The sequence below is a fragment of the Danio rerio genome, chromosome 10 (assembly GCF_049306965.1).
Source record: "Danio rerio strain Tuebingen ecotype United States chromosome 10, GRCz12tu, whole genome shotgun sequence".
Classification (NCBI taxonomy): Eukaryota; Metazoa; Chordata; class Actinopteri; order Cypriniformes; family Danionidae; genus Danio; species Danio rerio.
Window position 1 is genome coordinate 48,632,330 of NC_133185.1, and position 24,109 is coordinate 48,656,438.

At 34.8% G+C, this 24,109-nt stretch overlaps 1 protein-coding gene across 14 annotated transcripts in view; it reads right to left on the reverse strand.

Moving 5' to 3' along the window:
- The window catches only part of edil3b (EGF-like repeats and discoidin I-like domains 3b), a 64,286-nt gene that overhangs the window by 30,732 nt on the left and 9,445 nt on the right, over positions 1-24,109 (reverse strand). For 9 of the 14 annotated variants that reach the window (XR_012386600.1, XR_012386602.1, XR_012386601.1 and 6 more), the window contains exons 4-8: positions 21,705-21,833; positions 15,086-15,199; positions 6,773-6,954; positions 2,959-3,114; positions 39-183 (exon numbers count right to left, since the gene is read on the reverse strand). Coding sequence is in view for 11 of the 14 variants with exons in the window: in XM_073915260.1 (XP_073771361.1) it covers positions 39-183; positions 2,959-3,114; positions 6,773-6,954; positions 15,086-15,199; positions 21,705-21,833 (726 nt within the window). In the remaining 3 variants the exon portion in view is untranslated. The remainder of the gene's footprint in view (positions 1-38; positions 184-2,958; positions 3,115-6,772; positions 6,955-15,085; positions 15,200-21,704; positions 21,834-24,109) is intronic. The other 5 variants (XM_073915265.1, XM_073915263.1, XM_073915264.1 and 2 more) reach the window with 1 other exon arrangement.

The window sequence follows — 24,109 nt, forward strand, 5'->3', positions numbered from 1 at the left end:
GTGTGTGTTTTGTAAAACATGGGTTGATTATTTCAGACCTGTGAGTTCACACCCCAGCAGCTCCATGCGCAGAGTACAGTGTTTCCGGCAGATTTGAGGGTAAACGCGGATATACTGCGCCTCGATTGGTGGACTGAAGGAGTTCACAGAGGGAGAGCTGTTGTCGGTGTTTCCAGTGAATATCTGCATAACAAAAACAGAACATTTTAGCAGCATTTTTTATTGTTTAAAATTGCTTAAATCAAATATTAAATTTTTGAAAATGACCAATAAAATATGACCATTCACTGGAATACTGCACTCTGATTGGTCAGTAATAGTATTCGCAACTATATATGTACTATGATTAAAGGTGGAGTAGGCAATAATATCCAGCTGCAGGAAAAGAAGATACTTTGAAGAATGCTGGAAACCTGTAACCACTGACCTCCAGAGTATTTGTTTTTTCTACAACAGAAGTAAATGGTTACATGTTTTCCAGCATTCTTCAAAGTATCTTCGTTTTTGTTCAACAGAAAAGTGAAAGTCACAAAGGTTTATAAGCACTTTATTACCAGTCAAGACCCAAATATACAGTCTATCTGAGAGTAATCTCCCTGTAAATGTGGATGTGGGGTATTTAATCTGGTTAAATGTAAGATTAAGGATGTTTTCTTTAAGTTTAGCCCAGTTTAGGGACACTTCACCTTAAAAAATATAATAGTTTATGCTTCTGCTGAACACTAAAGAAGATACTTTGAAGAATGCTGCAAAACCTGTAACCATTGACTTCCATAGTATTTGTTGTTTCTATGGAAGTAAATGGTTACAGGTTTCCAGCATTCTTCAAAGTATCTTAATTTTTTGTTCAACAGAAAAGTGAAAGTCACAAAGGTTTATAAGCACTTTATAACCAGTCAAGACCCAAATATACTGTACATTATATCTGAGAGTAATCTTCCTGTAAATGTGGATGTGGGGTATTTAATCTGGTTAAATTTAAGATTAAGGATGTTTTCTTCCAGTTTAAGCCAGTTAAAGGGACACTACACCTCAACAAAATATAATAGTTTCTTTCTTCTGCTGAACACTAAAGTATAAATTTTGAACAAAGCTGGAAACCTGTAACCACTGACTTCCATAGTATTATTTTTTTCTACTATGGAATTTAATGGTTACAGGTTTTCAGTATTCTTCAAAGTATATCTTCATTTTAGTAAAAAAAAAAGTGAAAGTCATAAAGGTTTATAAGCACTTTATAACCAGTCAAAACTCAAATATACTGCACATTAAATCTGAGGGTGATCTCCCTGTACATGTGGAGGAAAGTTTTAAATGTAGGTTTAATTGTTTAATAAAGTTTAAGCCAGTTAAAGGGACACTTCACCTCCAAAAAATATATAATAGTTTCTTTCTTCTGCTGAAAACCAAAGAAGATATTTTGAAGAATGCTGGAAACCTGTAACCACTGACCTCAATAGTTTTTGTTTTTTTCTATCATGGAAGTAAATGGTTACATGTTTTCCAGCATTCTTCAAAGTATCTTCGTTTTTGTTCAACAGAAAAGTGAAAGTCATAAAGGTTTATAACCAGTCAAAACCCAAATACACAGTGTATCTGAGAGTAATCTCCCTGTAAATGTGGATGAGAGGTATTTAATCAGGTTAAATGTAAGATTAAGGATGTTTTCTTCCAGTTTAAGCCACTTAAAGGGACACTACACCTCAACAAAATATGATAGTTTTTTACTTCTGCTGAACACCAAAGAAGATATTTTGAAGAATGCTGCAAAACCTGTAACCATTTACTTCCATAGTAATTGTTTTTTTTTTCTATTATGGAAGTAAATGGTTACAGGTTTCCAGCATTCTTCAAAGTATCTTCATTTTTGTTCAACAGAAAAGTGAAAGTCACAAAGGTTTATAAGCACTTTATAACCAGTCAAGACCCAAATACACAGAATATCTGAGAGTAATCTTCCTGTAATTGTGGATGTGGGGTATTTAATCAGGTTAAATGTAAGATTAAGGATATTTTCTTCCAGTTTAAGCCAGTTAAAGGGACACTACACCTCCATAATATATAATAGTTTCTTTCTTTTGCTGAACACTAAAGAAGATACTTTAAACAAAGCTGGAAACCTGTAACCATCGACTTCCATAGTATTTGTTTTTTCTACCATGGAATTCAATGGTTACAGGTTTTCAGTATTCTTCAAAGTATATATCTTGAAAGCCATAAAGGTTTATAACCACTTTATAACCAGTCAAAACTCAAATATACTGTACATCAAATCTGAGGGTGATCTCCTTGTACATGTGGAGGAAGGTTTTAAATGTAGGATTAATTGTTTAATAAAGTTTAAGCCAGTTAAGTGGACACTTCACCTCCAAAAAATATATAATAGTTTCTTTCTTCTGCTGAACACCAAAGAAGATATTTTGAAGAATGATGGAAACCTGTAACCACTGACCTCCATAGTAATTGTTTTTTTTTTTCTATTACGGAAGGAAATGGTTACAGGTTTCCAGCATTCTTCAAAGTATCTTCATTTTTGTTCAACAGAAAAGTGAAAATCACAAAGGTTCATAAGCACTTTATAACCAGTCAAGACCCAAATATACAGTGTATCTGAGAGTAATCTCCCTGTAAATGTGGATGTGGGGTATTTAATCAGGTTAAATGTAAGATTAAAGATATTTTCTTCCAGTTTATGCCAGTTAAAGCCAGTTAAGGGACACTTCACCTCAAAAAATATAATAGATTTTTCTGCTGAACACTAAAGAAGATACTTTGAATAAAGCTGGAAATCTGTAACCATCGACTTCCATAGTATTTGTTTTGACAGAAATGAACTTTTTTTCAGGGGAAATTTTGAGTGAACATTACTTTTAAGCAGATGGTTACTTAATTTAAAGTCCCCCCCCCCCCCCCCCCAACCCCCCTCCTCATCTGATCTGGAAGCAGTGTTTGTCTCACCATGTCCTCATCCGTGCCCTTGACTTTAAATAAGCTCCAGGCCTTCCCGTCCTCACTGTACGCCACTTTAAATGACTTCACATATTCGGGGCTCCCGATCCGCTTGGCGCCCTGTGTGATGAGTGCGGTGACCCTCATCCTGCGCAGCAGATTAATCTGAGACATAAAAAAAATAATAAATAGATGAACAAGCGATGCAGCTCATCCCTATCAGAAACTGCTGAGCTGGAATTGTATTGTCTTTGTAAATGTTGTTCTGACCCCAATGGCAGATTTTGTAATCATAAACTCATGTTGATGTTTTTTTTGTGTGTGTCTAGAAATCAGCTCTTCGACATGCTTTTGTATGCTTAGCAGAAATCAAAAATGTGCATTGTGAAATCTGCTTTCCGATGCAAAACCAGCTCGGAGACTACACTGAGAGCATGTGAGGAGGACTAGGCGAACAGATAACACCGTTTTCCAGCACAAATTAGGGTCTTATTTAAAAGCATACCGGTATCAAAGCCGTCTTTAATCTGGAGAACACAAAAATAAAGTCAGATGCATGCAGGACACCCAGCCAGAGCCGCTGGTTTAGTGTGTGGTGACCACTTAAATCATTACAGCCCCGCTGAATCTCGGTTGTTGTGCACCCACACTGTTCTTTCTGTCTGTTTCTTAATAAAATCTCATATAGAGCTGCTTTCAGACGTCCCAAAGTCTCTAATGAAATCTGTCTCTGAACATAATCGTCATGCTGCAGGGTGGTTCTGCTTTTCCCTGAAAGCTGCGTCTGTGCTGACGGCTGGCACACGCATTAGGTTTGATAGCTGTTAGTTAATGTGCTTTTAATGTTTACGGTAAAAAAATGTCATTGATTTTAATGGCATCTGTTACTTGTTTAACGGTAAGGTTTCTCTGCTAGGGGGAAATGTTGTTTGATATGGGCTTCAGTGGTTAGAACTGTCGCCTCACAACAAGAAGTTTGCTGGTTCGAGTCCCGACTGGGTCAGTTGGTGTTTCTGTGTGGAGTTTACATGTTCTCTCCATATTGGCGTGGGTTTTCTCCTGCTCCTCCGTTTTCCCGACAGTCCAAACACATGTGATATAGGGGAATTGGATGAACGGAATTGGCCATAGTTTATGAGTGTGTGTGTGAATGAGTGTGTATGAGTGTTGCCCACTGAGTTAAAATAGTTGGGTTAAAAATACCCGAACATATAACCCAACTCTAGGTTATTATAGCACTATCCCAACTATAGGTTATTATAGCAACTTCCTAACAATAGGTTATTTTAACCCAACTCAATGACTGTTGAAATTAAACATTTTTACCCCAACTGGTTGAGTTATTAATAAATAACCCAATAAGGTTAAAAAATAACCCAACAAAGCACCAAATATTTTTAACTCAGCCATTGGGTTAAATTAAAAACTCAACGTTTTTTAGAGTGCAGTACTGGGCTCGGCTAGAAGGGCATAAAATGTATGCTGGAATAGTTGGCGGTTCATTCCGCTGTGGCTACCTCTGAAATACTCAGTTAAAATAGTTGGGTTACAAATACCCCAACATATAACCCAACTATAGGTTATTATAGCACCTTTGGGTTTATGCATTGGGTTATTTTGATTAAATATTTAGTTATTTTAGTTATTTTTTACATTCTTATATTGCTAATGCTATTATTACTAGTATCACTATTAATTTAATAACTATAGCTGTGTAAATAAATAACATGCAGTTTCAAAAATATTGAAAATTATTTATTTCCACTGCATTTTAAGTTCCAGACACAGCATTTTTATCCATTTAATGTAGATCAGCAACCTGCGAATCGCACATTTATATCATTAATTATTAAGAGTGCTGGTGAAACGGATAGAAAAAACACGACACGGAGAGGTCAGGGCTCAACAATAAGGACTGCCTGATGGCCCAGGGCTTATGTGTAGGACGCTCTGGCTAGTAGACAGGATTATTAGTGTATTATGGTTGTGTAATAGTCATAGCTATAAAGAGAGAATTACGAGGTGGGTGGGATGTCAACCGGTTAATGTGTGTTTTATGTCAAATACGAAAGTGAAAGCATGCTGAAATATTAACGAGAGCTGTTTATTCCAACCCAAGCTCATTCTGGAAACGTAGCCCCGCGGACGTTTCTGGAGGCCGCGATTTACGTGGCCGGAGGTACGTAAGGCCGTGTTTAGTTTTTCGAGCGAACGCTGCGGGGCGGTGTGGCGCCGCTCCGCTCCTCCTCTTCGCGCTCGCTGGCTGCCGGCTCGCCTCCGAGTGGAGGGCTTTCCCGATGCAACCAGTTTGTCCGCTTAGCTCACAGCGTTGCGTCGGCGGAGCGGAGGCCCTGGAGGAGGAGGAGGAGCCGGCCGCGGGGACGACGACCGGGATCGAGTCCGGCGAACAGCAGTTCCGGAAATCAGGTAAGACGAAAAACGGAATCTGAAAAATAAGGGCGAGAACGCGGCAGGATCCGAAAACGCGGTCAAAATCGAAGACGAGGGCTTTTGCTTTTTTTTTTTTTTCTTGACGGCTTTTGCGAACCGTCGCTCAGGTTTAGGGAAGGAGGAGGAGGTGGAAGAGGAGGGCGGCCGATTCGGCGGCTTTTCGCGCGAAAACGGCGCGGGCGCGAACGGCGCGCGCTCCCTAGAGGCGCCCGAGACGCGAAACAGTGCGCACAGTGGCCTCTCGCAGATCCACGAAAACAAAAAACGCTCGAATACGTACCTCCCGGGACGTATCTCGCGGTCCGCAGAAACGTCTGCGGGGCTACGTTTCTACAATGAGCCCGGGTTGGTTTATTCATTAAAATTGACAGAAATTACCATCTGATCATGTTACCATGTGACCAATTGTCAGTTAAAGATAAGTTATGCTGAAGTTATGTTTGGCTTTTAACACATTATTTAAAATGTGGCCAAGAAACAATTATGAACTACTCTTTTTTTTGGTGGAGACAGTGAAAATTTTGGCAGGGCAAGTAAAAATCGGAACCACTGGCCCAATGAATTGGGCCAATTGAGCCAGTAGAAAAAATTCTTAGCATTGAACCCTGTTGGTAATTTGATAAACTTGAGCTTAAGCTTAAATAAAAGTTACAAAGCAAAAACAACATTACGTATGCATATTAATACAGCTCTTCTGTGTCAGTTAAGTCAGTTGACTGTGGAAATTTAAAATTTTAAATTATTGTTATTGTTATTAAATAAATAACCCAATAAAGGTTGAAAAATAACCCAACAAAGCACCAAATATTTAACCCAACTGGTTGAGTTATTAATAAATAACCCAAAAAAGATTAAAAATCACCCAACAAAGCATCAAATATTTTGAACTCAGCCATTGGGTTAAATAAACAACTCAACTGCGCCACCTTGTCACCCCGTGTGTAATTTGTAACTGATTGTTTTGATTGCTTTAAAGAAGACTTTCGCAATGGGGAAAATAGATCCATGTTCTAAATCAATGGTTCTCAAAGTGGGGGTCGGGACCCCCCGAGGGGTCGCGGGACAATGAAGGGGGGGTCGCCTGGTGGTTTCCAAAAATCTATTTATTTTTATTAAGCCATAAGAATTACCATATTTTATCCATAACCTACTGAAGAGAAAAAATAGTTGTTTATACCATATATAGTTACTATAGTAGCTTATAGTTACTACTTCTATTGGATTGCAACCCCTGGGGTAATTACATTGTATTAAAGACCATTGTATTATAACCGCCTCAGAGGATATTGGGGGTCGCGAGTCACTGGCATTGTCATTTTGGGGGTCGCGGCCTGAAAAGTTTGGGGACCCCTGTTCTAAATAAGCACATTACCTGAATCCAAGGATATCGGTCCCCCTCGGCCGCGCTCCAGGCATTGACCAGGCCTTTCTTATTGAGTCTGGCGAAGTACGGGAACCATTTCTGCAGGCCGAACAGAGCTCGGTGTGTAGATGAAGCTGTAATCTGCTGGTTCGAGATGATTCCTCCTTCCATCCCTAAAGGCCCGGAACATTCTGCCAGAACACAGCAAGAAAGTGTAAGCAACCGTTGTATTCTTAATTCATTCAACAACTGAGGGTGCAGTGGGTAGGATTGAAAACACCTAGTGGTTGAACTTGGTATTGCAGTACAAATTCAAAATATTGGAGAAAGGGTTTTTTTTCCACCCGGTCTCTCAGACTATGACACACAGGTTGTCGACACAAACAGGAGCAAGCATGCCTAAAGATTGAGCCTAACAGCTCATGTTAGCATTTGTAATATACAGCGTGGAAAATAAGTATCGAACACAACGTTTTTGTTTTTTTCATCGGAATAATAATTCTAAAAGAGCTGTTAAAACCAGATTTTGCATTGCTCAGGTGTGAGTTCCTCACAGACTTCAATGGTTTGATGGTTCTGTGGGTCTCATCTATCAAATCTGAGCTTTAATTTCTCTTTTACTATTGGATTGGAGTCAGGTAAATCTACAGCTTGATTTTCTTTCTCTGAAAGCACCTGAGAGTCTCTTTGGCTGTGTTTTGGATTATTGTCTTGCTGAAATGTCCACCCTGGTTTCATCTTCATCCTCCTGCTGATGTAGATGCTGGACTGAAGCAGCTGATATTCATTTACACTGAGGAAGGGCAGAGGCTTGCTGAAGAACTACTGAGAGATTTCAGCTGCTGTCTGGGCTTTCACTGCCGAACTACACCTTCCTTTCTTCATGTGTTCAAAACTTTTTCATTTCATTATGCATAACTTCATTTGTAAACTAATCAGTTCTGTTTTCTTTGCATATATGTATTTCTTTTGTCAACATCCGGTGAAAATTTTAAGTCAACAGCACCTTTAGAAATATGTTTTCTTAGGAAAAACAGGGACGTGTTCAATACTTATTTTTGCTGCTTTATGTATAACTTGCTGATTAAAATGTGGATTTTTATAACTCTGAATCTGCATCTCATTTCGGAGGTTGCTTCTGTCCTCTTCAGTTGCTTCTGAAGTCAAATTTCGTCTGTGTCTGCGTATGTTGAGACAGTCTTGATGGCTGAAATGAAATATGCTATATTGTGTTCTACCAAGGCAATCTGGGGTGCTGAAATATAATTGGGTAAACTGGCAGTGGGCTGGTTATAGATGTCAAAACAGAAAATTAAGCATTGTTTTTGTTAACTTAGCATGATTCTTAAATATCTGCAAACATTGGATTGGGTTGGATTTGAATAAGGCCCCACATCCTCCGCTCGTTTTACACCTGCACTGTGGAGAGCATCCTGTCTGGCTGTATCACCACCTGGTATGGAAACAGCACCTGCAGCAATCGCAAAGGCCTACATACACTGTAAAAAAAAAAAACTAATTTTACAGAAAATATCCCTAATTTTTTTACAGTAATTTTTTGTCATTTAAAATTATATGTGGAACTTAGTGAAATGACAAATAATCTCTCTAAATTCACAGTTTGACTTTCATTTTATGTACTTTATCATTAAAGACAAATTACTGACATTTTTGTTTTTTATACAGGGAATTTTCGATACAGTATTTTTTTTCTGTTATTTTAAACTATATTCAAAAATCCGTAAAAATTACAAACAATATCTGTAAATTAACAGCTTGACTGTTATTTTATGTTCTATATAAATAATGAGAAATGACATCAATTTGTCTGTTTTATACAATAAAATTGCCGTATTATTTACACAGTGATTTTTCCTGTTTTTTATGAAGTACATTTAAAATTACGTAAAATTAAAGTAATATATTGTAATTACTTGCTCGGAAAAAAAACTGCCATAAAAAAGGAGTCAAATGACTGTCAGCTACGGCTGCCAGACAAAAACCATAAAATTATGGTAAAATTTCTTTGCTGAAATAAAGTGCAAAAAATAATAAATCTACAGATATTTTCATTAAAATGTTTACAGAAATACACTGTTATTTTACAGACTTTTCCTAGATTATTACGATCAAAACCGTTCAATAAAGTTACACACTAAGTGCGCTCACATGCACCTGTTCCGGATTTCGCTGATTGCACACACACAGTCGGAGGATCATTATGAACTGATTACATGCACTTTAAAAGCAGCATAGACCGATTGCTTAGTCTTATTATACTGTTACTGTGAACATTATGATGTGTTTCTCTTTTTTTGCCTTGCTTTGTTTGTTAATTGTTTACGTTGTTTACTGCCGGGACTGACCATTTGCCTGTTATTTGACCATGACTCTGGATTCCCTGCATAATGTTACATCTGTTTGCCTGACCATCTCTGTGTAATAAACCTGCATTTGGATCTGCACTCCTTTGTCAACGTCTCCTTCACGTTACAGTTCATTTCATTTGAACTGTACATTTCATTTAAGATCTGTAACTGAATCATTCCATATAGCTTAAACCTCTACATGTTTTGCATTAACACTATTCAATAAAATGTAACAACTGTAATATTAAAGTTGAGAATTGTAATCAGTTGTATCTCATTTGTTGTTTTTTCCAAAATGTTTTGATCCAAAATAAAACTATTAAATTACGATCATGAGCATGTCTTGGCATTTTATTAAAGGTGTTTAATCGTAATGATTTAGGGAAAATTCTTTTACATAACATTGTTTTCTCTTGAACTTTTAGTGCAGTCACTTTACTGATGTTGTTTGATCATAATAATCTAGGAAAAGTCTGTATGATAACAGTGTTTCTTTGTAAAACTCTTAGTGTGTAACTTTATTGAACGGATTTGATCGTAATAATCTAGGAAAAGTCTGTATAATAACAGTGTTTTTCTGTAAACATTTGAATGAAAATATCTGTAGATTTATTATCTTTTGCACTTTATTTCAACAAAGACATTTTATCGTAATTTTATGGTTTTTGTTCGGCAGCCGTAGCTGACAGTCATTTGACCTTTTTTTTACGATTTTTTTTCTTACAGTGTAGATGTTGGACTGAAGCAGCTGATATTCATTTACACTGAGGAAGGGCAGAGGCTTGCTGAAGAACTGCTGAGAGATTTCAGCTGCTGTCTGGGCGTTCACTGCCGAACTACACCTCCCTTTCTTCATGTGTTCAAAACTTTTTCATTTCATTATGCATAACTTCATTTGTAAACTAATCAGTTCTGTTTTCTTTGCATATATGTATTTCTTTTGTCAACATCCGGTGAAAATTTTAAGTCAACAGCACCTTTAGAAATATGTTTTCTTAGGAAAAACAGGGACGTGTTCAATACTTATTTTTGCCGCTTTATGTATAACTTGCTGATTAAAATGTGGATTTTTATAACTCTGAATCTGCATCTCATTTCGGAGGTTGATTCTGTCCTCTTCAGTTGCTTCTGAAGTCAAATTTCGTCTGTGTCTGCGTATGTTGAGACAGTCTTGATGGCTGAAATGAAATATGCTATATTGTGTTCTACCAAGGCAATCTGGGGTGCTGAAATATAATTGGGTAAACTGGCAGTGGGCTGGTTATAGATGTCAAAACAGAAAATTAAGCATTGTTTTTGTTAACTTAGTATGATTCTTAAATATCTGCAAACATTGGATTGGAATGGAATGAGCCCCCACATCCTCCGCCCGCTCTACACCTGCACTGTGGAGAGCATCCTGTCTGGCTGTATCACCACCTGGTATGGAAACAGCACCAGCAGCAATCGCAAAGGCCTACATAGGATTGTGCGAACTGCTGGATGCGTAGTAGGAGATGAGCTTCCCTCCCTTAACTAATTAAAATACTTAAGCCTTTAAATGTCACTTTAAGCTGAATAGTATCTTGAAGAATATCTAGTCAAATATTATGTGCTGTCATCATGGGAAAGAGAAAAAAATGCAATAATTTAGAGAAATTAGTTATTAAACTATCATTCGTTGTTTTTTTTTAACAAATATGTTCTCTCCATTTAAACTGCACTTGAAAAGCCTACAAAATTCACAACAGCGCAAATAGTTATCAAATTAAGAGAAGCATCCTCAATAAGGAGATATCAAGCAAAGCAAAAGATTTACCACAAACACAGTGTTCTTGGGTCTCGAGCGATAATATAACAACACTGTCCTCGTTCCCTCTGTTTTCCACCACAGACTCCACATCTGAAATGCCTTCTTTCTTTAATCTGTCCTCGAAAACATCCGTCAGGTCTGACCTCCTGCACGCCTCGTCCTTGGCCTCATGGATAGACCCTGTGTCTTTGCTCTCACACACAGAAATGCTGTCTCTGCTCTCCAAACCTGTAATCTCACTAATATCTCCTGCAGAAACTTCTATAATCTCACTGATATCTCCTGCAGAAGCTCCTGTAATCTCATTATTATCTCCTGCAGAAGCTCCTGCCTGAGGAGAGTCGAAGAGGAGTCGCAAACTGCTCAGGCTTTCCCTCAGAGAGCTGCGTTTGGACAGCATGATGCATGAAAAGCCAGGCTGAACATCAGTGTATAACTCTATATACACTCCTCGGAGAGCCGCGTAAGTAAGAGTGCATGACAGTAATCTGCAGATAATTCACTTGCGCATTCATAGATGTGTTTGGCCACACCTGACACCTCAGAAGACATCAGCAAATAACACACACTTATGTAAGTGTCGGTGTGAGTTAGGAGTGCTGTTGGGTGTAATCAGTTACTAGTAGTACATTAGTAGGCCCAGACAGAATCTCTAGATTCATTCATTCATTATCATTCAGCTTAGCCCCTTGTATTTCGGGGGTCGCCACAGCGGAATGAACCGCCAACTATTCCAGCATATGATTAACACAGCGGACGCCTTTCCAGCTGCAACCCAGTATTGGGAAACACCCACACACAATCCAAAACTATGGCCAATTTGGCTTATCCAGTTCCCCTATAGCGCATGTGTTTGGACTCACCCAGAGGAAACTCACGCCAACATGGGGAGAACATGCAAGCTGCCCACAAAAATGACAACTGATCTAGCCTGGACTCGAACCAAGTGACCTTCTTGCTGTGAGGCCACAGTGCTAACCACTGAGACACCGTGTCAAACAGATCACAGTATTTTTATGCTTTAGAAGAGTCAAAAACGTACATACAGCACCTTCTGGCTCAGTTGCTGTAGATCGGTATAAACTCTCCTGTCTGAATTGATGAAGCTGACAGATCTGCACAGTCGATGTCATATTGGCCTCATTCACTCAGTTTCTCCTATGAAGGGCTGTGAAAGGCAGATGGCTCTCCTCCTCCAGCTCACACACACTTTTGCTCCTCCAGAGATGCAGTGGTTAATGTGATGGTGAATATTTAAAGAGCAGGCCATATAGGTTTTCAGAAACATACCTTATTTGTAGTTCACCTTATGACAGTATACCATACAATACCATACCATATTATATGATACCATGCAATACCATACGATACATAATACGATACCATACCATATAATACTATACCATGCGCCACTATACCATATGATACTATACCATACGATACGATACCACATGATACAATACAATACCATACTATACCATATGATACTTTACCATATGATGCCATACCATATGATACCATGCAATACCATGATACATGATACAATACCATACAATACGCTACTATACCAAACAATACTGTGCCATACAATGCTGTACCATACGAAACTACATCACACAATACTATACCATATGATACAATACTATACGATACATGATACAATACAATACAAAATGATACCATACCACATGCTACTTTACCATTCAAAACCATACCATACAATGTGATGCATACAATACTTTACCAAACAATGCTGAAGCATATGATACTACACCATACTATACCATATGATACGATGCTATAGGATAAAATACCATACGATACCATATAATACTATACCATATGATGCTATACAATATGATACCATGTAATACCATACATGATACAATACCATACAATACATGATACGATACCATACCATACGCTACTATACCAAACAATACTGTGCCATACAATGCTGTACCATACGAAACTACATCACACAATACTATACCATATGATACAATACTATACGATACATGATACAATACAATACCAAACGATACCATACCATATGCTACTATACCATACAAAACTATACCATACACTATGATTTATACAATACTTTACCATACAATGCTGAAGCATATGATAATACACCATACTATACCATATGATACGATGCTGTACGACAAAATACCATACGATACTATATAATACTATTTCATACGATACCATACAATATGATACCATGTAATACCATACGATACATGATACCATACAATACTTGATACGATACCATACCATACGCTACTATACCAAACAATACTGTGCCATACAATGCTGTACCATACGAAACTACATCACACAATACTATACCATATGATACAATACTATATGATACATGATACAATGCAATACAAAATGATACCATACCATATGCTACTATACCATACAAAACCATACCATACAATATGATACATACAATGCTGAAGCATACGATACTACACCATACTATACCATATGATACGATACTATACAATAAAATACCATACGATACCATATAATACTATACCATATGATGCCATACAATATGATACCATGTAATACCATACATGATACAATACCATACAATACATGATACCATACCATACCAAATGCTACTATACCAAACAATACTGTGCCATACAATGCTGTACCATACGAAACTACATCACACAATACTATACCATATGATACAATACTATATGATACATGATACAATGCAATACCAAACAATACCATACCATATGCTACTATACCATACAAAACCATACCATACAATATGATACATACAATACTATAACATACAATGCTAAAGCATAAGATACTACACCGTACTACCATATAATACAATGCTATACGATAAAATACCATACGATACCATACAATATGATACCATCTAATACCATACAATACATGATGCGATACCATACCATACACTACTATACCATACAAAACTGCACCATACAATACTATGCCATATGATACGATACTATACGATACATGTTACATTACAATACCATACCATAAGATACTATACCATATGATATGATACATGAAATACTATACGATGTATCACACAAACTATACCATACGATACTTTACTGTACGACACAATACAGTACCATAAGATACCATACCATACAATACTATACCATATGATATGATACTAAACGATACATGAACAATACAATACCATACCATACAATACTATACAAAACTATACCATGTGATACGATACCATGCAATACCATATGATACATGATACAATACCATACAATACATGATACGATACCATACCATACGCTACTATACCAAACAATACTGTGTCATACAATGCTGTACCATACGATACTACACCATACAAAACTATACCATATGATACAATACTATACGATACATGCATGATACAATAGAATACCAAAAGATACCATACCATATGCTACTATACAGTACAAAACTATAACATACAATATGATACATACAATACTTTACCATACAATACTAAAGCATACGATACTACACCATACTACCATATGATACGATTCTATATGATAAAATACCGTACAATACCATATGATATTATACCATATGATACCATACAATATGATACCGTGTAATACCATACGATACATGATACAATACCATACAATACATCATACGATACCATACCATACACTACTATACCATACAATACTACACCAAACAATACTATACCATATGATATGATACTATACGATACATGATACACAACAATACCATACCATAAGATACTATACCATATGATATGATACATAAAATACCATATGATGTATCATATGATACTATACCATACGATACTTTACCGTACGACACAATACAGAACCATACCATACAATACTATACCATATGATATGATACTATACGATACTTGATACAATACAATACCATACAATACTATACTATACAATACTTTACCATAAGATGCTATACCAAGTGATACGATACCATAAGATACATGATACGATACCATACCATATTATACCATACCATACGATTTGATACCATGCAATACCAAACGATGCATGACACAATACGATACAATATAGTATGATGTTTTATTTTTTATAAAATGAGGTGATGAAGTGGATTCTCACTTACTGTACTGACAGTTTTGTCCCATGTATTCTCCAGGACACAGACAGGTGTAGTTTGCTTGCAGGTCTGTGCAGCTTCCTCCATTTCTGCAGGGGTTTTTCTCACATTCGTTTACATCTGAAGAGAAAAGCAGACATTAAATTAGACCTGAAAAACAATTTGATATGCCACAGTGATGAAAAAATAAAATGTAATAAACCTGAATTCTTAGTTTCTATCTCAACTCAATTTACTCATGCAAACTGTAAGATTAAATAATGAAAAAAACTGTATTAACATGGCTATCATTTAAGAACAGCTTGCCTTGCCCAAATAATAGCCATGTAATGAAGGCTTTTCATTTTTCATCTTTTCAAGTGAATTATGATTTCATTGTTTTATTCTTGATGAATCTCTTATCCAAAGAGCACTGACACATTAACTACCCCTTTAGATTTTTTGTGTTTGATATTTGGATTTAAACTGTAAAATTGGTTTATTTATTTATTTAATCTATTTTACATCTTGATGAACTGATTTGGATTTGTGCTGTATGAAAAAAAAAAAAAAACATATACCTTAATTCACTTATTGCACAATTTGTACCAGTTCTTATCAATTCAGCATATTGCAATACGGCTGCACATATTTTGTGAAGATTTTCCTGCACTAACTTCTCCCTGGTCTTTTTTAACAGTACGAGAGGAGCTCAAGAGACTCATTAAAGACTGCAAACGGAGGCGTCACTGGAGCAGAAACTGAGATCTGCAAGGTGAAGCGACGGCTCAGATGTGGCAGGTATCAGAGACAGAAGTTTATCACAGCAGAAAAGACCGAAACCAAACCTACAGCTTAACCTGGGTCACAGGAGCACTGACAGTACAAAGTACACACACACCCATGTATAATATATATTCGGTTAGGTTTTTGAATCTACCAGTAAAGTCGTTTTGGTAATTATACGGCAATTTACTAGTATTACTGTGTGAATGGGGCTATAGACCAGGTTTTCACACAGAAGTCATTTGTAAACTTCACAAACAATTACAAAGAATCCACTAAGTAATTTTGTGTCTAGCCATCATTTTCCCACACATAATAGTAGGAATCACATCACAGATTCAGTTTAGCACCTAAATCGAACTCTAGAGGCCTTGTTGTACATGTTTATTGCATTTTTTGTTAATATTTTTTGTACAATTTTTCTTTCCTTTTTTCTTTTTCTTTTTTTTAATCACTACAGAATTTCTTTTTTATTTATTTAAATGAAATAAAAAATAAGAAAATAAACTAAATAAAGGAATTACATTTAAATATGTGCATTCTTCAGGAAATTAAATGTTTATATATAATATTATATATTTTTTTCATATAATATTATATCTAAGATTATATAAAACAGGAGTCCAATTTAAACTCATCTAAAATCTGTTATGGTAACATATATAGTAATAGGTCCCTATAGTAATGATAAAGGTAAACTAATTCTACTTTTTTTTCTGCATTTATAAATGTACTGTAAATGCCCTCCTTTATAATATGCTAAACAAAACAGTTCATGCTGTTTTCATCTTGATGTGGTGATGAATATGCAGTGATATGTAAATGTGGGTCATATGGTAATGTACTCATTAGTTTTGCAGTGGAGATCATAAGGCACATGTATTCCAGCATTCAAGAGTAACTGATCAAAAGAAACAGCAAAGACATGTATAATGTTACAAATTATAATTAAAACACTCTATTAAGTTAACAAACGCATGCCTGTGATGTTGCCATGTCCACTTATAATCATATGTGGGCTTGTTCTTTAAGCTTTGGCTCATAAATCAATCAGAATCAGAATCAGTCTTATTGCCAAGTGCGCTTCACACACAAGGAACTTATTTTGGCTACAGAAACTTCCACTGTACACAAAGTGACAAGTGACAAACCAAAATAAATATGGGAAAAAAGATGATAAACATAAAACAGAGATGATTAGAGTTAGATATTAGATAGATCTATAGATCAGAAGCAGATATTTGTCCTATATTCTATAGATAGCATTAAGATTTTTCTCTCTTTATACACTGAAAAAAAAGAATCAAAGATTATTTACTTTTTTCAAGGGAAGTGGTTGTTAACAATTTATTTGGGCTGTATTTAAATAAATACGATACTATATGATACTATCCCATACAATATTACAAAATACCATACCATATGATACAATACTCTACTATAAATGATACAATACAATATACCATACGATACTATACCATATTATTCTATACCATACAATACCATACCACATGATACCATGCAATACAATACATAATACCATACCATACCATACAATACCATACACTGCTATACCATACAATACCATACCATACGATACTATACCATACAATACTGTTCCATATGATACATGATACATTAAAATACTATACGATACCATACCATATGCTACTTTACCATACGATACTGTACCATACCATACCATACTACACCATACAATACTATATCATATGATAAGATACATGATACAATACAATACCATACGATACCATACCATGTGCTACTATACCATACAACATTATACCATATGATATGATACATACAATGCTTTACCATACGATGCTACTCCATGCTATACCATATGGTCGGTACTATACGATACAATACCATACCATACAATACCATATCATACGATACTATACCATATGATACTATACCATACGATATCATACCATATGATACCATGCAATACCATACAATACATGATATCATACCGTACACTACTATACCATACGATACTATACCATACAATTTAATACATACAATACTGTGCCATACAATACTACACCATACAATACTACACCATACAATACTATACCATACAATACTATACCATATGCTACGATACTATACGATACATGATAAAATACCATAGCATAAGATACTGCACCATATGCTACTATACCATACGATACGATACCATATGATATGATACCATGCAATACCATATGACGTATGATACGATACTATACCATACAATACTTTACCGTATGATACTATATCATACTAGACCATACGATATTATTCCATATGATACGATATATAATACAATACAATACAATAAAAGAATCAAGGGTGTTAACAATTTATTTGGGTTGTATTTAAATAAATAAATGCATTTTAACACATATACATTTACAGAAGTTTTTCAGTGTAATGGAGTTGTTTTTGCCACCAAGATCTGGCAACAGGATATCAGCAAAATCAACGCACTCTTACTGCAATTCGTAACTTTTTGATTTAGTGGCTAATTCGTATGAATTCGTATGATCTAATTCATACAATTTAGTACGTTTTGCTCGTCACCCAATGTTGGTTGGGGTTAGGGGTGGACTTGGGTGCCAAGCCTCCTTTTTAAAATCGTACATTTTCGTATGACTGAACTCGTACAAATTTGTACGAATTAACAACTTAACTGACAAAACGTAAAATACTTACATTTCCTTGTAAGATCAGGCTGGCAAAATAAATTGCATTAAAATAAACCAGGACTATAATGAATGTACATCGAATTATATTAAACTATGAATGTTCCATCTATTTGGATGAAATACGTTTAACATAATTAAACTATTAACCTTTATGTGACTGATATTGATTCGTTAAACATAAAAGAAACAAATTAGAACTATATTCATGTAATAAAATCAATACATACAATGCGTTTTGTTTCTATTGTATGGAGTACGGATTAAATTTTGCCCCTGAATATTAGGTAAACCAATCTCATAGAATTATTGGATCTGGCGTTTTCTACGGCTAGATATATTTATAAAATATTCGTATCTTTTAGCTGATAAAATCTAATAACATTTGATTTTAAGAAAGCTGACAACATTCATTCATTCATTCCTTTTCCTTTGGCTTAGTCCCTTATTTATCAGGAATCACCACAGCGGAATGAACCGCTAACTATTCCGTCATATGTTTTATACAGCGGATGCCCTTTCAGCCGCAATCTTGTATTGGGAAACACCCATACACACTCATTCACACATACTATGACCAATGTAGTTGTCTATTCCACTATAGGGCACGTGTTTCGATTATAGGGAAAACCGAAGCACCTGGAGGAAATCCACGCCAACACTGGGAGAACATGCAAACTCCCCACAGAAAACTGAGGCTCGAACCAGCGACCTTCTTGCTGTGAGGCCACAGTTCTAACCACTGAGCCTCCAAAAAAAACTGACAAAACGGAAACAAAATCAAAAGGTTGCAAGCACTTAATGTAATAAATAAGGATGGTGTCTCTAAAAAGAAAGAGCCGACTCTGAATCACTTTAATTAAGTTGTTTTACATTCGATTCTTTTTGCCTGCTACTGATCTACATAAACATGATCAAAGTAACAAATTTGCATAATCTCCGCCCACCCACAACACAAAAATATTCTGAAAAGGGCTTTTCTGATACAGAAAGACCAATCAAAACAGACTTGACCTACAGCTGACCAATCAGAGCAGAGTTGGCTTTGGAAGGGGGAGGGGCTTACAGACCTTAAGCCCTGCATTGATTCAAATGAAATGTTGAATCACATTTTCTGAGCTTAGATGCATGTAAACCTTTTATAAGAGACTCCAGCACAGTCTTAAACGACACTTTAAGATACTAAATGACATCCTCTTTAAGAAGTAAATAGAATACAAGGGTTTTCTGAAAGTAAAGTGCAAAAATACTTCAGAACTTAAAGATGTGCCTGAACACAGAGCGTTGTTTTCCCAGTGTTCTCCATAGGGAAACAGCGCTGTCAGATGTGATTGGTCCTAAAGGCTGCGATTCCTGAAGTCCAGCCAGCGGAGCAAGTAAATTGGTGTGCGGATCAGAGGGGGTTTGTTGATCTGTCACGCTGGATTTGTGCTACTGTACGCTTCTGACCTAATAAACCCACCGCTCCTGATCTGAGGAAACATTTCTGTGTCATCCTTCAACACATGCTGGATTCCCGAATACTCCAACTGAACCATGCCAACTGAACCAGTCAGGACTCGAACCAGCGACCTTCTTACTGTGAGGCCACAGTGCTAACACTGAGCCACCATGATATATACTGTACATATATATGTATATATATTCTTTTGCAGCAAATGTAAGTTCTGTGTGTCCTGACAGTGAAAACAGGTCGGATGTCATTAAATCAGAGACACCTCTGTGTTTTCTGCTGGTCACACTCCGCTAAACATCCAGCAGGAGCTCAATATGATGTTCAGTCCAATTACTGACAACACCTGAGCAGGTCACGGTGACCGGGATAATAATGAGACGCAGTGTGTGTGCGTGTGTGTGTGTGTGTGTGTGTGTGTGTGTGTGTGTTCTGCAGAAACAGCTGTCTGGGTCTCAGTGTTCAGTTCCTCAGCTCTTCTTTCCCTCTGACATTAATTATAGACTGAAGTCAACTGAGGAGCGTTGCTGATGAAGGTCAGCGGTGTGTGTGTGTGTGTGTGTGTGTATGTGGGGGGGTTAAGTGTATGTCTATGTGTGCGATGTATTTGTGGTGTGTGCGTGTGTGTGCGTGTGTGTGTGTGTGTGTGTGTGTGTGTGTGTGGTTTCTGTGTGTGTATGTGTGTAATGCATTTGTAATGTCATTAGAAAAAAAAATTCAAAATCTAAACGATTCAAAATGAAAATGATTCAAAAATAAAACGATTCAAAATGCAAATGATTCAAAATTAAAATGATTCAAAATTAAAATAATTCAAAATGAAAGCGATTCAAAATGAAGATGATTCAAAATTAAAATGTTTCAAAATTAAAATGATTCAAAATTAAAATGATTCAAAAATAAAATGTTTCAAAATTAAAATGATACAAAATTAAAATGATTCAAAAATAAAACGATTCAAAATGAAAATGATTCAAAATTAAGATGATTCAAAAATAAAATGTTTCAAAATGAAAATGATTCAAAATTAAAATGATTCAAAAATAAAATGTTTCAAAATGAAAATGATACAAAATTAAAATGATTCAAAAATAAAACGATTCAAAATGAAAATTATTCAAAATAAAGATGATTCAAAAGTAAAATGTTTTAAAATGAAAATGATTCAAAATGAAAATGTTTTAAAAATAAAACGATTCAAAATGAAAATGTTTCAAAATGAAAATGATTTAAAAATAAAACGATTCAAAATAAAAATGATTCAAAACTAAAATGATTCAAAAATAAAATGATTCAAAATTAAGATGATTCAAAAATAAAATTATTCAAAATAAAAATTATTCAAAATGAAGATGATTCAAAAATAAAATTATTCAAAATAAAAATTATTCAAAATGAAGATGATTCAAAAATAAAATGTTTTTAAATGAAAATGATTCTAAAATAAAATGATTTAAAATGAAAATGATTCAAAATGAAAATGATTAAAAAAATAAAACGATTCAAAATGAAAATTATTCAATTTTTAAACTATTCAAAATTAAAAATTATTCTGTAATCCAGAGCGTGTGACGCAATGATTCTTTAATGTTGTGTGTAATCCCAGCATAAGAGTATGCTGCATATCATATCATATTATGAGGTTTCTGATTTACACTCTAAAATTGTGCGTAAAAATGTGTGTAAAAAGGTTTCTTACTGTGTTGGCAGTGAACCCCGTTGAATCCAGCCGGACACCTGCACAAATATCCCAGTAAAGCGTCTCCGCGGTCGGTCTGATTAAGTTCACACAGGCCTCCATTGTGACACGGGTTTGGCCGGCAGGGCCCTGAAGCACAAAAAGATCTCAGATCCACAAATCTCATTCCCAGAGTTCACTGCAGGCTGATTGCTGGATCACTCATTAATATTTTAATATGAGCATCAAACTAAATACTGAATCAGCTGTAAGAGCATGAGCCATCTGCTTAATATGCAAAAAAGACTGTAGAATAATGCTCCATTATTTAACGTGTTAATAGAGTATGAATAATGTTGTAAAGCATTTATTAATCATGGTGCAACATTAACCATTGATGCATTCAAATCCAAAGATGTGCTACAGTTGTTGACATTAGTTAATCCACCACGAGTTATGAACTAATGTTATTTAACTTAAAGAACATTAACAAAGATGAATGAATATGTTAAGAAATCTATTACTAATTGTTTTTTCGTGTTCGTAAATAGTAAAGTTAAAAATTCAAACAATTAAAAATTTTATTATTAAAAAAATCAAATCACTCAAAATTCAAATGAATCAATTCGTAAACAAATCACAATTTAAACTATTCAAATTTCAAATGTTTTAAAATAAAAAAAAATCTAATGATTCAAATAGGGGCAACGGAGTGGCGCAGTAGGTAGGGCAGTTGCCTCACAGCAAGAAGGTCGCTGGTTCGAGCCTTGGCTGGGTCAGTTGGCATTTCTGTGTGGAGTTTGCATGTTCTCCCTGTGTTCGCATAGGTTTCCTCCGGGTGCTCCGGTTTCCCCCACAGTCCAAACACATGTGGTACAGGTGAATTGGGCAGGCTAAAATGTCCATAGTGAATGAGTGTGTATGGGTATTTCCCAGAGATGGGTTGCAGCTGGACGGGCATCCGCTGCGTAAAGCATATGCTGGATAAGTTGGCGGTTCATTCCTCTGTGGCAATCCCTGATTTAAAAAGGGTCTAAGCCGAAAATAAAATGGATGAATGATTTAAAGAAATTAAAAATTAAAATGAATCAAAATTCAAACAATTAAAATGATACAAAATTCAAATTATTAAAAAATGTAATGATTAAAAATTCTAACAATTTAAATAATTAAAAAACAAATCATTCAAAATTCTATTGATTTAAAATTCAAATTAATCAATATGTAAACAAATCATAATTTTAAACGATTCAAAATTCAAATGTTTTAAAATTCATTTTTTTAAATCAAATGATTCAAAATTTAAATGAATCAAAATTCAAACAACTGACCATTAAAATGATTAAAAATACAAATGATTTAAAATTCAAATGAATCAATATGTAAACAAATCATAATTTAAACAGTTTGAAATTCAACTGTTTTAAAATTACATTTTATAAATTCAAATGATTCAAAATGTAAACAAATCATATTTAAATTATTCAAAATTAAAACGTTTTAAAATTTAATTTATTACAAATTTAAATGATTTAAACAAATGAAAATTTTAATGATTAACAACTCTAAATATTAAAAATTCTAATAATTAAAAATTCAAACGATTCAAATAATTTAAAAACATAAAATTGTTCAAAATTCAAATATTCAAAGTTAAAAAATCTTTTAAAAATTACATTTTTTTTTTCAAATTCAAATGATTCCAATGATTCAAAATTCTTCTTTTTAGAAAATTAAATCATTCAAATAATAAAAAAATTAAATGATTCAAAAATCGAAAGATTCAAAATTCAAATTAGTCAAAATTCAAATTAATCAAAATGTAAACAAATAATTTAAACAGTTCAAAATTCAAATGTTTTAAAATTTACATTTTTAAAAATTCAAATGATTTAAATGATTCAAAATTCAAAGGATTCAAAATTCAAATGTTTTAAAATTTACATTTTTAAAAATTCAAATGATTTAAATGATTCAAAATTCAAAGGATTCAAAATTCAAATGATTTAAAATTCAAACGATTCAAATAATTTAAATATAATTGAATGATTTCTAATTCAAGTGTATTAAAATTAAATGTTAAAAAAATGATTCAAAGTACTGTATTTATATTTACAGCACCATTTATCTTGCTGTACATGTATTTACAGAATACTATATATATCTTTACTGTAAAACATACAGTCATTTTCACAATTCAACTTTAAAATACAGTAACATACTGCATGCTGTCCTACAGTAAAATACAATTAAATACTGTGTAGTTCACAAACATTCTTAACAGTGATCAGTTTAATATGATAATAGAATGTCCTTAAGATTATAACATACTGATAAAATCCTCTTCCAAAAAAAACAACACATTTTTATTTGACGAGACCTTTAAGACCATTCCTAAATACTGCGTCTTGCATTTTTAGACAGAA